The 10182-nt window shown below is 39.1% G+C and overlaps 1 protein-coding gene across 1 annotated transcript in view; it reads left to right on the top strand.

Moving 5' to 3' along the window:
* Positions 1-3517: 3517 nt before the first annotated feature.
* The window catches only part of DPH5 (diphthamide biosynthesis 5), a 52487-nt gene continuing 45822 nt past the window's right edge, over positions 3518-10182 (top strand). Inside the window, exon 1 of the mRNA XM_006882451.1 lies at positions 3518-3666. Coding sequence (XP_006882513.1) covers positions 3532-3666 — 135 coding nt within the window. The 5' untranslated portion in view covers positions 3518-3531. The remainder of the gene's footprint in view (positions 3667-10182) is intronic.

Below are 10182 nucleotides of genomic sequence, written 5' to 3'. Positions count from 1 at the left end.
GACTCGACGGCACATAACAACAACAACAACAAGTGCAACTAGTGCTATTATATTTGGAATTACATACTTCTGCTTTTTACGTCACTCTTTGTCAATTTGCTGTATTGAGGTAATCTCGGTTTGCTGTGATGCTTAACCTTCTGCCATTGGGGTGTCAAATGCCATAATGGTTTCCCAGTGCAGACAGTGTTTGGTGGAGCTCCCAGTTGTAAAAAAGGTTTGGAAGCAGGAGTGACATGCACTTCCTAAACCATATTGCCTATGGAAACTCTATGAACTTGGAGAAACGACAATAGTTATGGAAAAGCATTAGGTCTTTTGTTCATAGTCTCTATGAGTTGCACTCAAGTCGACAACAGTCAACAACAACAACTATATCACTAAAGCTCCTTGTTAGCTGTTTAAGACTGATGGAGGAAAATCTTAACACATGGCTTGGAGAGAGATAAAGCTGGAGAAACAAGAATTGGCCATAATACGGGAAATCGTGCATGATATTTCAATAACTGAACTTTCTCTTGACCCAAAAATATTTGGAGTAGAAGAGTGACATTTTCATATTGTGTCCTAGTCAAGTGTGTCTGTACCCTGAGTAAAGGCTGAATGTAAGGGAAACATGGCAACTAGCTACAAGAGAGAAAGAATACTTGAACCTGTACCTTGCTCTGAGTGTCACTTGGACCAGGGTGCCAGTGACCACTTTCTATTGGCAGTTACGTCAAACCAGTCAGGAACTTAATACTAACATTTCTATAATTGACAGCCTTCATAGGACAAATCAGACTCTGCGCTCTTGGTCTACTGAATGTAGAAAAAGAAAAAAAAAACTAGTTGTGTTTCTAATTGAAAAGGTTGTGTGTCTCTGGTGGTTGAATACACCAAGAGCTGATGGGTATAGGGATTCACAGCCTTGGAATGGGATAAAGGCCAACTTTGAGTCAGAACCAATTTGTTAGCAGTTTGTCAGCAGGTGTATGCATATGTATCCACGTACATTAGATACAAGCTATTTATTAGATATATATTTGCAAATATTTTCTTCCAGAGTGTGCTCTCTTCATCCTCTTTATACTGTTTTTTTGAACAGCATACTTCCTTGTTTTACAGCAAAATAATGATTTTTATTTTATTTTTTAAAATATTTTTCTTTTATGCATCATGTTTTTCATGTGCCACCTAAGAAATCTTTGTCTGGACAATGTCACAAATACATTACAAACCTGTGTTTTATTCTCAGAAATTTGTGTTTTACATTTAGATCCAGGATTCATTTTGTAGTTGTTGATTGCCTTCAAGTTGAGCACGACTTATAGCGACCCTATGAACAAAAGGCCTGAAGCCTTTCTATAACTATTGACATTTATCAAAGTTCATAGAGTTTCCAGAGGCATGTTGTTTAGGAAATGGTTACCACTCCTGCTTCATTTAACTCTCTTATCTAGTGTGAGGAACGGACCAAGGTAATGAGAGTGGTAATAGAATCAGTCACAGGCTGCTCAGAGTGAAAACCACCAAGCGTGGATATAACCTGGAGGTCTTCACCACAGGCCAGCAGTCAACACTGCAATTGCTTGGGTCAACAATCAGTATCCTCAGAATCAGCAGTCCAGAAATCTAGAGAGGTAATGTGGTGGTCAAGTCCACCATCAAGGATCTCTCTAAATCACTGAGGAGCAATGATGTCAGTTTGAAGACTAAGGTGCAGGCCATGGTCTTCCCAAGTTCCTGTTATCCATCAGAGAGCTGGATGATGAACAAGGATGACATCAGAATTGATGCCTTTGAGTTTTGGAGCTGGAGAGAGTACAGAATACCCAAAAGAATAATCAGATCTGTTTTGGAGAAGGTTGAAAGAGTTCTCCTTGGAGACAAAGATGATGAAGCTTTGTCTCTCATACTTTGGACATGTTACTAGCTAAGGCTGTTCTTTGGAAAAGGATATAATGCATAGAAACATAAGTGTCAGTGAAGCAGAGGACACTTTCAATAAGATGGATTGACACAATGACTGCAGCAATGGGCTGGATTGAGTGTGTTGGAGATGATGAGGATGGCACAGGATATGACAGTGTTCAGGTCTGTTGTTCATAGGTTCCTTTAAGTCATATAAAAACAAGAAGAAAACTGGTGGAGCTCTAGTGGCTTAGTCCATAAGGAGATGTGGGTAATCTCCTGCCGTGGGATTTACAGATACTGAAAACCAGCTATGAGTTGGTTGTGATTCAATAGCAATGAATTGTGAGTTTTAAAGGAAGCTGTTGGGCAAGAAAGACTCAAGATATTGTAGGAACGGGAAAATTCTAAAATCATGAAGATAAGCAAGGCCATTGTTTTTTTTTTTTTTGTTTTATTTTTTTAACTTGGATGAGGTCACTAATGACCGTACGAAGACTATTTTCGGTAAAAAACAAACCTTTATGATACTGGAACTATATACAACTAACCACATTTTAAGAATTCCCCCTATAGAAGTACTTCTTCTATAGTTCTGAAACCCGAGCACTCCTAAAGGTCGCATGTCTTGAGGCACAAGTAATTCGGAGCTTCCTTATACAGGAGATGACTGAGACAGATCGTAGTCATTCCCACTGGGGCACTCCGGAATAAGCTTTTGGGAATAAATAAACAGAACCACGTTCACCGCTGGGTTTACCAATTTGACAGCTCACCAAGGTGATGGACAGCCAAAATTCCAGCCCATTGAGATGGAGGGAATGGAGAAATTGCAGAGGCAATGGGATTAAGGATGTCGGAGACAATGAGTCTGGCAGATATAGCAGGGTTCAGAGCTCTTGTACTCAGGAGTCGCTACATCAGAGGGAATGAGAGGTCCTACTTGTCACGCCCAGATGATCGAGTGGGGCCCGCACTAGCCGCTCCTTCTCTTCCACCCGTCAACCTCCCTGCAAGGCTCATCCTGGATGGCTTCTCTTACTTAGCCCCGGGATAGCGCTGTTTAAACCACGGGCAGCGGGTATTGTGCGCTTTCGGGTCCTTGGACGAACCTTTCAACTTCCCCATCTCGAGCCCAGATCACTAAACCTGGAGGCAGGAGCCTGAGACTTCCTTCCAAACCTCGTAGCACGCTCGCTCCTCCCTCCCGAGAGTCGTAAAATGCTGTAAAGGCGTCGGTGTTTTGCGGCAATGTATGTGAAGCCGGTGGCGTGGGTGTCTTCTCTGTGTGGTTCCTCTGTCGCTGCGGCTGCAACGTTAGAAGAACGCATTTAGGAGTGTGGTACCCACAGGGAACTAGCTGCGATTCTTTCTCCGGGTAAATTGTTGCTTCCAAGTTTGGGTACTAGGAGAGAGAGTGGAGTAGGAGTTGTAAGACACATTTATTCCATTCCTAACTTAAGAGAAGTGAAAAGTTCTAAACCTCACCAAAAATAGCTGTCCCTCCTTTACTTTGGCTTTCATCAATAGATTCATGGCTAGTGTAAGGTCGACAGCTAGATTTTAGGCTTCCTTGGTGCAGCTGACACTTGTCTTTCTTGTTCACTTCGTCCTGCAGTCTCCCTTCTGGAATTTGAAATGCTTTACCTGGTCGGCTTGGGCCTGGGAGATGCCAAGGACATCACAGTCAAGGGCCTGGAGGTGGTAAAGCGTTGCAATCGAGTGTATCTGGAGGCCTACACCTCGGTTCTGAGTGTAGGGAAGGAAGCCCTGGTAGGTGCTTAAGCTTCCCCAGTTTTATGGAAAGGAAGCAAACATCTGCTTTTTACTGCAAATATTTGGATAGTATTTTCACCTCTGCTTTGTTTTTAAAACATCTCTGCTCATTAGATATGTGACGAGTACAACAGTCGAAATCATATTTTAACCAAGTGTCTTGGAAAGGAAAAGATTTTTTTTGGTCTTGCTTTACAATTCTAATGTGTGACTTTTTTCAGTAAATAGGAAAGGAAAAAGTTATTGCATACTCTAGGGAATACTTTGAAAATCCCTCATTTCATTAAATAGTCAAGAACTCCTTTCTGAGTGCTAATGAGGTACTGACACAGTCTTAATGAGTTGGTTATGTATGCAGAAACTAAGCTGAAAGCCTCCCCTTTTGAAGTAATTCCATAGAGGATGGTAATCTTTCTGTGCCATATCCAGAGAGAGTTTTACCTTTCGGTAGCTCTCTTCCAATAGAGTTTACATCCATACAATTGTATTTATTGAGCATAGACAGTAAGTAGCTGTAGGATTTGTTAAAAGAGTATCATGCTCATTAAACTGGTTGACCCCTAGTGATCTCCATAGGGTTTCCAAGACTGTAAATCACAGAGGAGACTGCACATCTTTCTCCTAAAGAACCCCTAGTGGATTCCAACTGCCTTTGATTAGCAGTGCTGCTTCCTACAAACTACACCACCAGACCTCCTTCATTAAGAACTTCATACCTCTTGGAAAAAGGGTCAAGTTCATTGTCACACTCCCTTTAGACCATTTTTAAAAGATATTGTGGACATGTTATCAAGATGAAAGGAGGGGAGATTTTAAAATTGTTTATATGAGGAACTTCCAAATAGGTGTAAAAAACTTCAAGTGTTTTGGTCTCTGAGGCTAACTCTGGAGAATTTGAAAGGTTTCAAAGTAACTTAACATTTTATAAATATTAAAAATTTCTATCTGAATTGGCCTCCCTTGGAAACCACCTTTGCACCTTTTGCCTAGCTTTGATCAATAGAGTTAACAGACTGATTTTCATGACTTTTAGGATAGAGTCAAAATATTTACATTCAAAATGATGAAAATGTTTACCTAACCAGTGATCAAGAAAAACTAGAACATAATTAAAAATCACATTAAGACAATAGAGCTAAGTTGCAAATCAGTTTTAAAAGGTGCTAGAGCAAAACATAAAGCAAAGTTTGGACATGGTTTGAAAGTTCTGCCACATGTTAGGTAGGTATCTTGGACGGGTTCCTTAACTTTAATTTTTTAAGGTGCAAAATCTGTATAAAAGTACCTGCTCTCTTGATTCTTAGCCTGACTTCTGGCACAAACGTGTTCATTAATGGTACTTGTTAAGCATATTTCCAAACATCTCTGAATCTCTTTTACATTTGGAAAATTAATATAATGCCCACAATGTAGGCTTATTTAAAATTAAGGTCACATTTGTGAAAATGTAGATTTTAAGTGCTAGCCAATATGCAAGTGTAGTAGTTTTTGCTATAATATTTTTAAGTAGTCTCTCCCCGGCCCCCCCAAAAAATACTGTAATACTAATTGTACAAGAACAGGGATGGGCCCAACTTCACTACAGTTGAATAATTTTTTTGTTAGATGCTAAATTATGTTTCTCCACAATAAAAACTGCTAATATTTATAAAATTTGTGCTATTTTAAATACTTATTAAACATTTTTACTTTAAAGTATTTTAAATACTTAATATGTTGATTTATTATGATTTTTTTCTCTGTAAATTTTTCCATTTTACAGGCCTAGAGAGGTTAAGAAATTTGTCCTGCATAAAATAGATAGTTGTATAATAGAGAGATACCCCTTTTGCAGTATGTGTGAAGTTTTGCAATCAGCTAGCTCTGTAAGCTTAGACAGTCACTTAACTTTTCTGTGGTTCTGTTTGTTATTTATGAAATGAGGATTAAAAAATAGCATCTGTCTCATAGATTGTAGTGAAGATGAAATTAATTTAAAGCATCAAGTTCTTAAAGCCATGTTTCACCTTAGATTGAGCTGAATGTAAGTGCGTTGTTAAAATTTTTGTTAGAAAATTTGGTAAGGAGAACAGAAACAATTATTATTAAACTTAAGATTATTGAACTTAAAGTGGGAAGGGGATAAATAGAATAATTGTGTGCAAAAGTGTGAGTGCTTCATTGAATAACTCTTTTCTCTGGTATGTCTGCCCTTCCCTTTTCTAGACTATTCTTCCTTGATACTAGTGTGTTCTGTTTCCTTGATCTCTAGATTATATTTCTTTGGCCTGAGTTGGGAGAGTCAGATTAAGAGTTCAGAGGACTTCATTTCACACTATAAAAAATGTAGCCAGCAGCTAAGACTTTTATTAATTTACCATCTGTCTTTAACCAAAATCTGAATCTAAGTATCTTCCAGTCTTAGAAAAAGGGCTATAAGATGAAGTCCTCTTCCTGTTCAGGACTGCCTCCATTTGATTTTTGCTTGCTTGTTTTTAATTTATTCCTTTTCCCTCTTCCTCTGGAACCTCATTTGCATAAATTATTTATCTTTTATTAAGTTCAGCCTAGATTAACATCCTCCCCTCAGCTGAAAATGATATTCAGTGTATTGCCTGTTATGAAAATTCTCCTTTCCTATAGTGCTTTCTCCTGTTCCTTATCTAAAGCCTTTTGGAAAACAATTTTCCTTTCAATGCCCTAACCTCCATTCGAGTTTCAGGGTCCCTGCAGGCTAACTTCCATTCCACTGAAATAGTTCTCTGTTTAGCAATCATCTATCTAACAGAGAGATTCAGATTGGATTTAGAAGAGACCGTAACACCAGGGATATCATTGTTGATGTTAGATGAATCTTGACTGAAAGCAAGAGTCCCAGAAAGACGTCTCCTTGTGTTTTATGGACTATACAAAGGAATTTAACTGTAGGGATCAGAACAAATTGAGGATGACATTAAGAAGAATGGGAATCTCAGAACACTTAATTTGTGCTCATGTGAAACCTATACCTAGCCCAGGGAGCTGCTGTCTGAACAGAGCAATTGAACACCGTATAGTTTAAAACAAAAAAGGTGTGCATCAAGGCTGTATCCTTTCTCCATACTTGTTTAATCTCTATGACGAACACATCATTTGAGACGCTGTATTTTATTAAGAAGAATGTGGCATCAGGATCTGCTTTATGCAGATGACGTAACCTTACTTGCTAAAAAACAAGAACTTAAAGTGCTTGCCACGAAAGATCAAGGACTACAGCCTTCAGTATAGAACACATCTCAATACTAAGAAAACAGAAACCCTTACCACTGGGCCAATAGGCAATATGTAAATGGAGAGAAGTTGGAAATTGTCAGTTACTTCATCACTAAGAACCACAATCAACAACCTTGGTATCAGCAGTCAGGAAATGAAAAGATGTGTTGCGTTGGGAAGTTTTGTATTCAGAGACCTCTCCAAAGTACTGAAGAGTAAGAATTACCATTTAAATACTAAGATTTGCCTGGTCCAAGCCATGATCTTTTCCATTTCTTACAGTGCATCTGAGAGTTGCATAGTGAATAAAGCCTACAGAAGAAGAGTCAATGTCTTTGAGTTTGGTGCTGTAGAAAAACACTAAATAGCCCAGGGACTGCCAAGAGAACAAATATGTCTTGGAGAAAGTACAGCTAGGATGCTCCGTAGAGGTGGGAGGATGGTGAAACTTGGTCTCACATACTTTGGGCATGTGGTTAGGAGTGACCAGTCCTTGGAGAAAATCTTTATGTTCAGATAAGTGGAAGATCAGTAAAAGGAGGGGAAGGTCCTCAATGAGATGGATTGACACAGTGACTAACAGTGGGCTCTAGTGTGGCAGCAGAGATGATGAGCGTGGCACAGGATAGGGCAGGGTTCACATATTCATAGAGTTGCTCCACTCAATGATGCCTAACTGCAGGTGAGAATTCCAGATGACCTTTTTGAGTACACAACGTTTCCCCTCATATCTTGACTTGGTTGACCAGTCTTTGAAACTGCTTTTTACCATTCTTTGATTTTAGTCTCATTTTTAACTTTTCCCTTTTCCTTCCTGTAAACTCCCTTTTTTTCTTAACTTTTCCTTTATATGCTGTTTTGAAGTTCTTTGTTATGTTGTTTTTTGGTGTTTTGTTTTTAAGATTTTTGTGTGCTACTTTGTGTCTAGTACTTTAAACATCTACTCTGCTACTTTTTGATTTGTAATAAATATATCAAGTAGTTTGAAATTTAAAAAGTACTACCTAGAGGAATGGATATTGCAAAGTTTCTGTCTCATTTCTTCCTGGAGCTAATTATAATAAAATTATAAGTAATAATTATATTTATTATATATTATATAATAGTATATTTATAATGGTATATAATTTCTTATATACCATTCTAGAAGTACCAGAAAATACTTTTTCATTTTAGTCTTTACCCTGTTCCCATATACAAAAACAGCTAAGTTAAAGCAAGAATAAATGTGCTTTATTTTCTTTAGTGTGGGGTTTCATATTTAGAACTAATAATGTACAAAGACTTTTATTTTGGATACATATTAAGAAAAATCATTTGCTAAATAATTCTTTTAAGTTTTATTCCATCACCCTTGAATGGGATTGAGAGTTCTATAACTCACACAGATGTTGTGTTGTTACGTGCCGTTGAGTCACTTGCAACTTACAGCGAGCCTTGAAACCTGCTCTCTCCTGTGTCAACTTTACTGTCTCTGACACACCTACCCTCATTACCCCAGCCACTGTATCAATTCACCTCATCACTGGCCTTTTTCTTTTTTTCCGTCCCTTCACCCTTCCAAACATGATGTCCCTCTCTAAGGACTGGTCCCGCCTTGCAACATGTCCAAAATATGTCAGACAAAGCCTCAGAATCCTTGCCTCCAAGGAGCAGGCTCATTTCACCCTCTCTAGGGTGAACCTCTTTGTTCTCTTAGCAGTCCATGGTATATTCAACACTATTCTCCAGCTCCACAGCTCAAATGCATCAGTTTTCTTTCCATCATCCCTAGTCATTATCTATCTTTCTGATGCATAACAAGTAATTGTGAAGACTATGGCCTGGATCAGGCGCACTTAGTCTCCAGACTGACGTCATTGCTCTTTAGTACTGTGGTGAGGTCCCTGACATCTGACTTTCCCAGTGCAATTCTTCTCTTGAGTTACTGGCTGCTGGTACCAAGAGTGTTGATTGTTGTTGATATGGAGCCAAACAAACTAAAGCTGTTAATCTAAATCTCTTCCCCATCCATCATGATTCTGCCTATTGGCCCAGTGGTTAGAATCTTTGTTTTCTTGATATTGAGCCTCAACGCAGCATATTGAAGGCTGCAGTCCTTGATCTTCTGCTGCAAGCACTTCAGGTCCTCCTCAGTTTCAGCAAGCATGGTTGTGTCATCTGCATAACATAGGTTCTTGATGAATCTTCCTCCAACCCTGAATGTCACATTTTTCCTCATAAAACCCAGGCTCCTGGATGATCTGTTCTGCATATAGATTGAAAAGGTTTGGAGATAGAATGCATTCCTGGAGTACACCCTTCCCAATTTTGAACCATGAGGTGTCTCATTGCTCTGTTCTTATGACTGCCTCCTGGTCCAAGTATAGGTTTCGCATAAGCACAATTAAGTATTCTGTGATTCCTGGTCTTCTCAGAGTCAGCCACAGTTTGTTGTGATCCACACAGTCAAATGCCTTTGCATAGTCAAAGAAACACAAACATTCCTCTGGTACTCTCTGCTTTCAGCCAAGATCCATCTAATATTAGCTATAACATCCCTAGTATCACTGCCTCGCCTATATATGGTAGAGAATACCTTACTAGGGAGGATGCACCCTAAAGGCAGAGAACTTACTTGTGTTCTTCTCCACTGTCTCTTAACATTAAGCATAGAATTTGGCAAGGGAGATATGCATATATTAGTCAGTGAGTGAATAAATAAATGGATGAATATAGAAAAAGTCTGTAATACTAGTCTTTCATTACTTGTTCTGTGTCGTTGTATGCTATTCAGTCATCTCTGAGGCCACCAGAGCTCTGACCTATTGAAGTTCCCCTGTGAGTAAATTCCCTCATAGGGTTCCCTAGGCTTTCACATTTATGGAAGCAGATTAGGAAGCTTTTTGTACCAGAGTGTCTTTCTTGTGTTCAAATTGTCAGCCTTTCGGTTAGCAGCCAAGCACTTAACTGTTAGTCCATCAGGACTTCTATCAAGAAGATATTATTATCTTTATCTAACCTGGAATTGAATCTGTTTTCCTAGCAGTTCATGGTATTCTCAGTACTCTTCTCTAGCACCACAGCTCAAAGGCATCAATTCTCCTTCTATCCTCTTTGGCCATTGTCCAACTCTCTGATGCATAACAAGTGATTGTGAAGACCATGGCCGGTATCAAACGTATCTCAGTCTCCAGAGAGACACCATTGCTCTTCAGTACTTTGGAGAGGCCCCTAACAGCAGACTTTCCCATGGTAATGCGCCTTTTAATTTCCTGGCTGCTGGTGCCAAGACTGTTGACT

This window comes from Elephantulus edwardii, unplaced genomic scaffold (assembly GCF_000299155.1).
Source record: "Elephantulus edwardii isolate Elephantulus edwardi_28Jun2011 unplaced genomic scaffold, EleEdw1.0 scaffold00020, whole genome shotgun sequence".
NCBI classification, from domain to species: Eukaryota; Metazoa; Chordata; class Mammalia; order Macroscelidea; family Macroscelididae; genus Elephantulus; species Elephantulus edwardii.
This window is presented reverse-complemented; position numbering and strand designations above follow the sequence as displayed.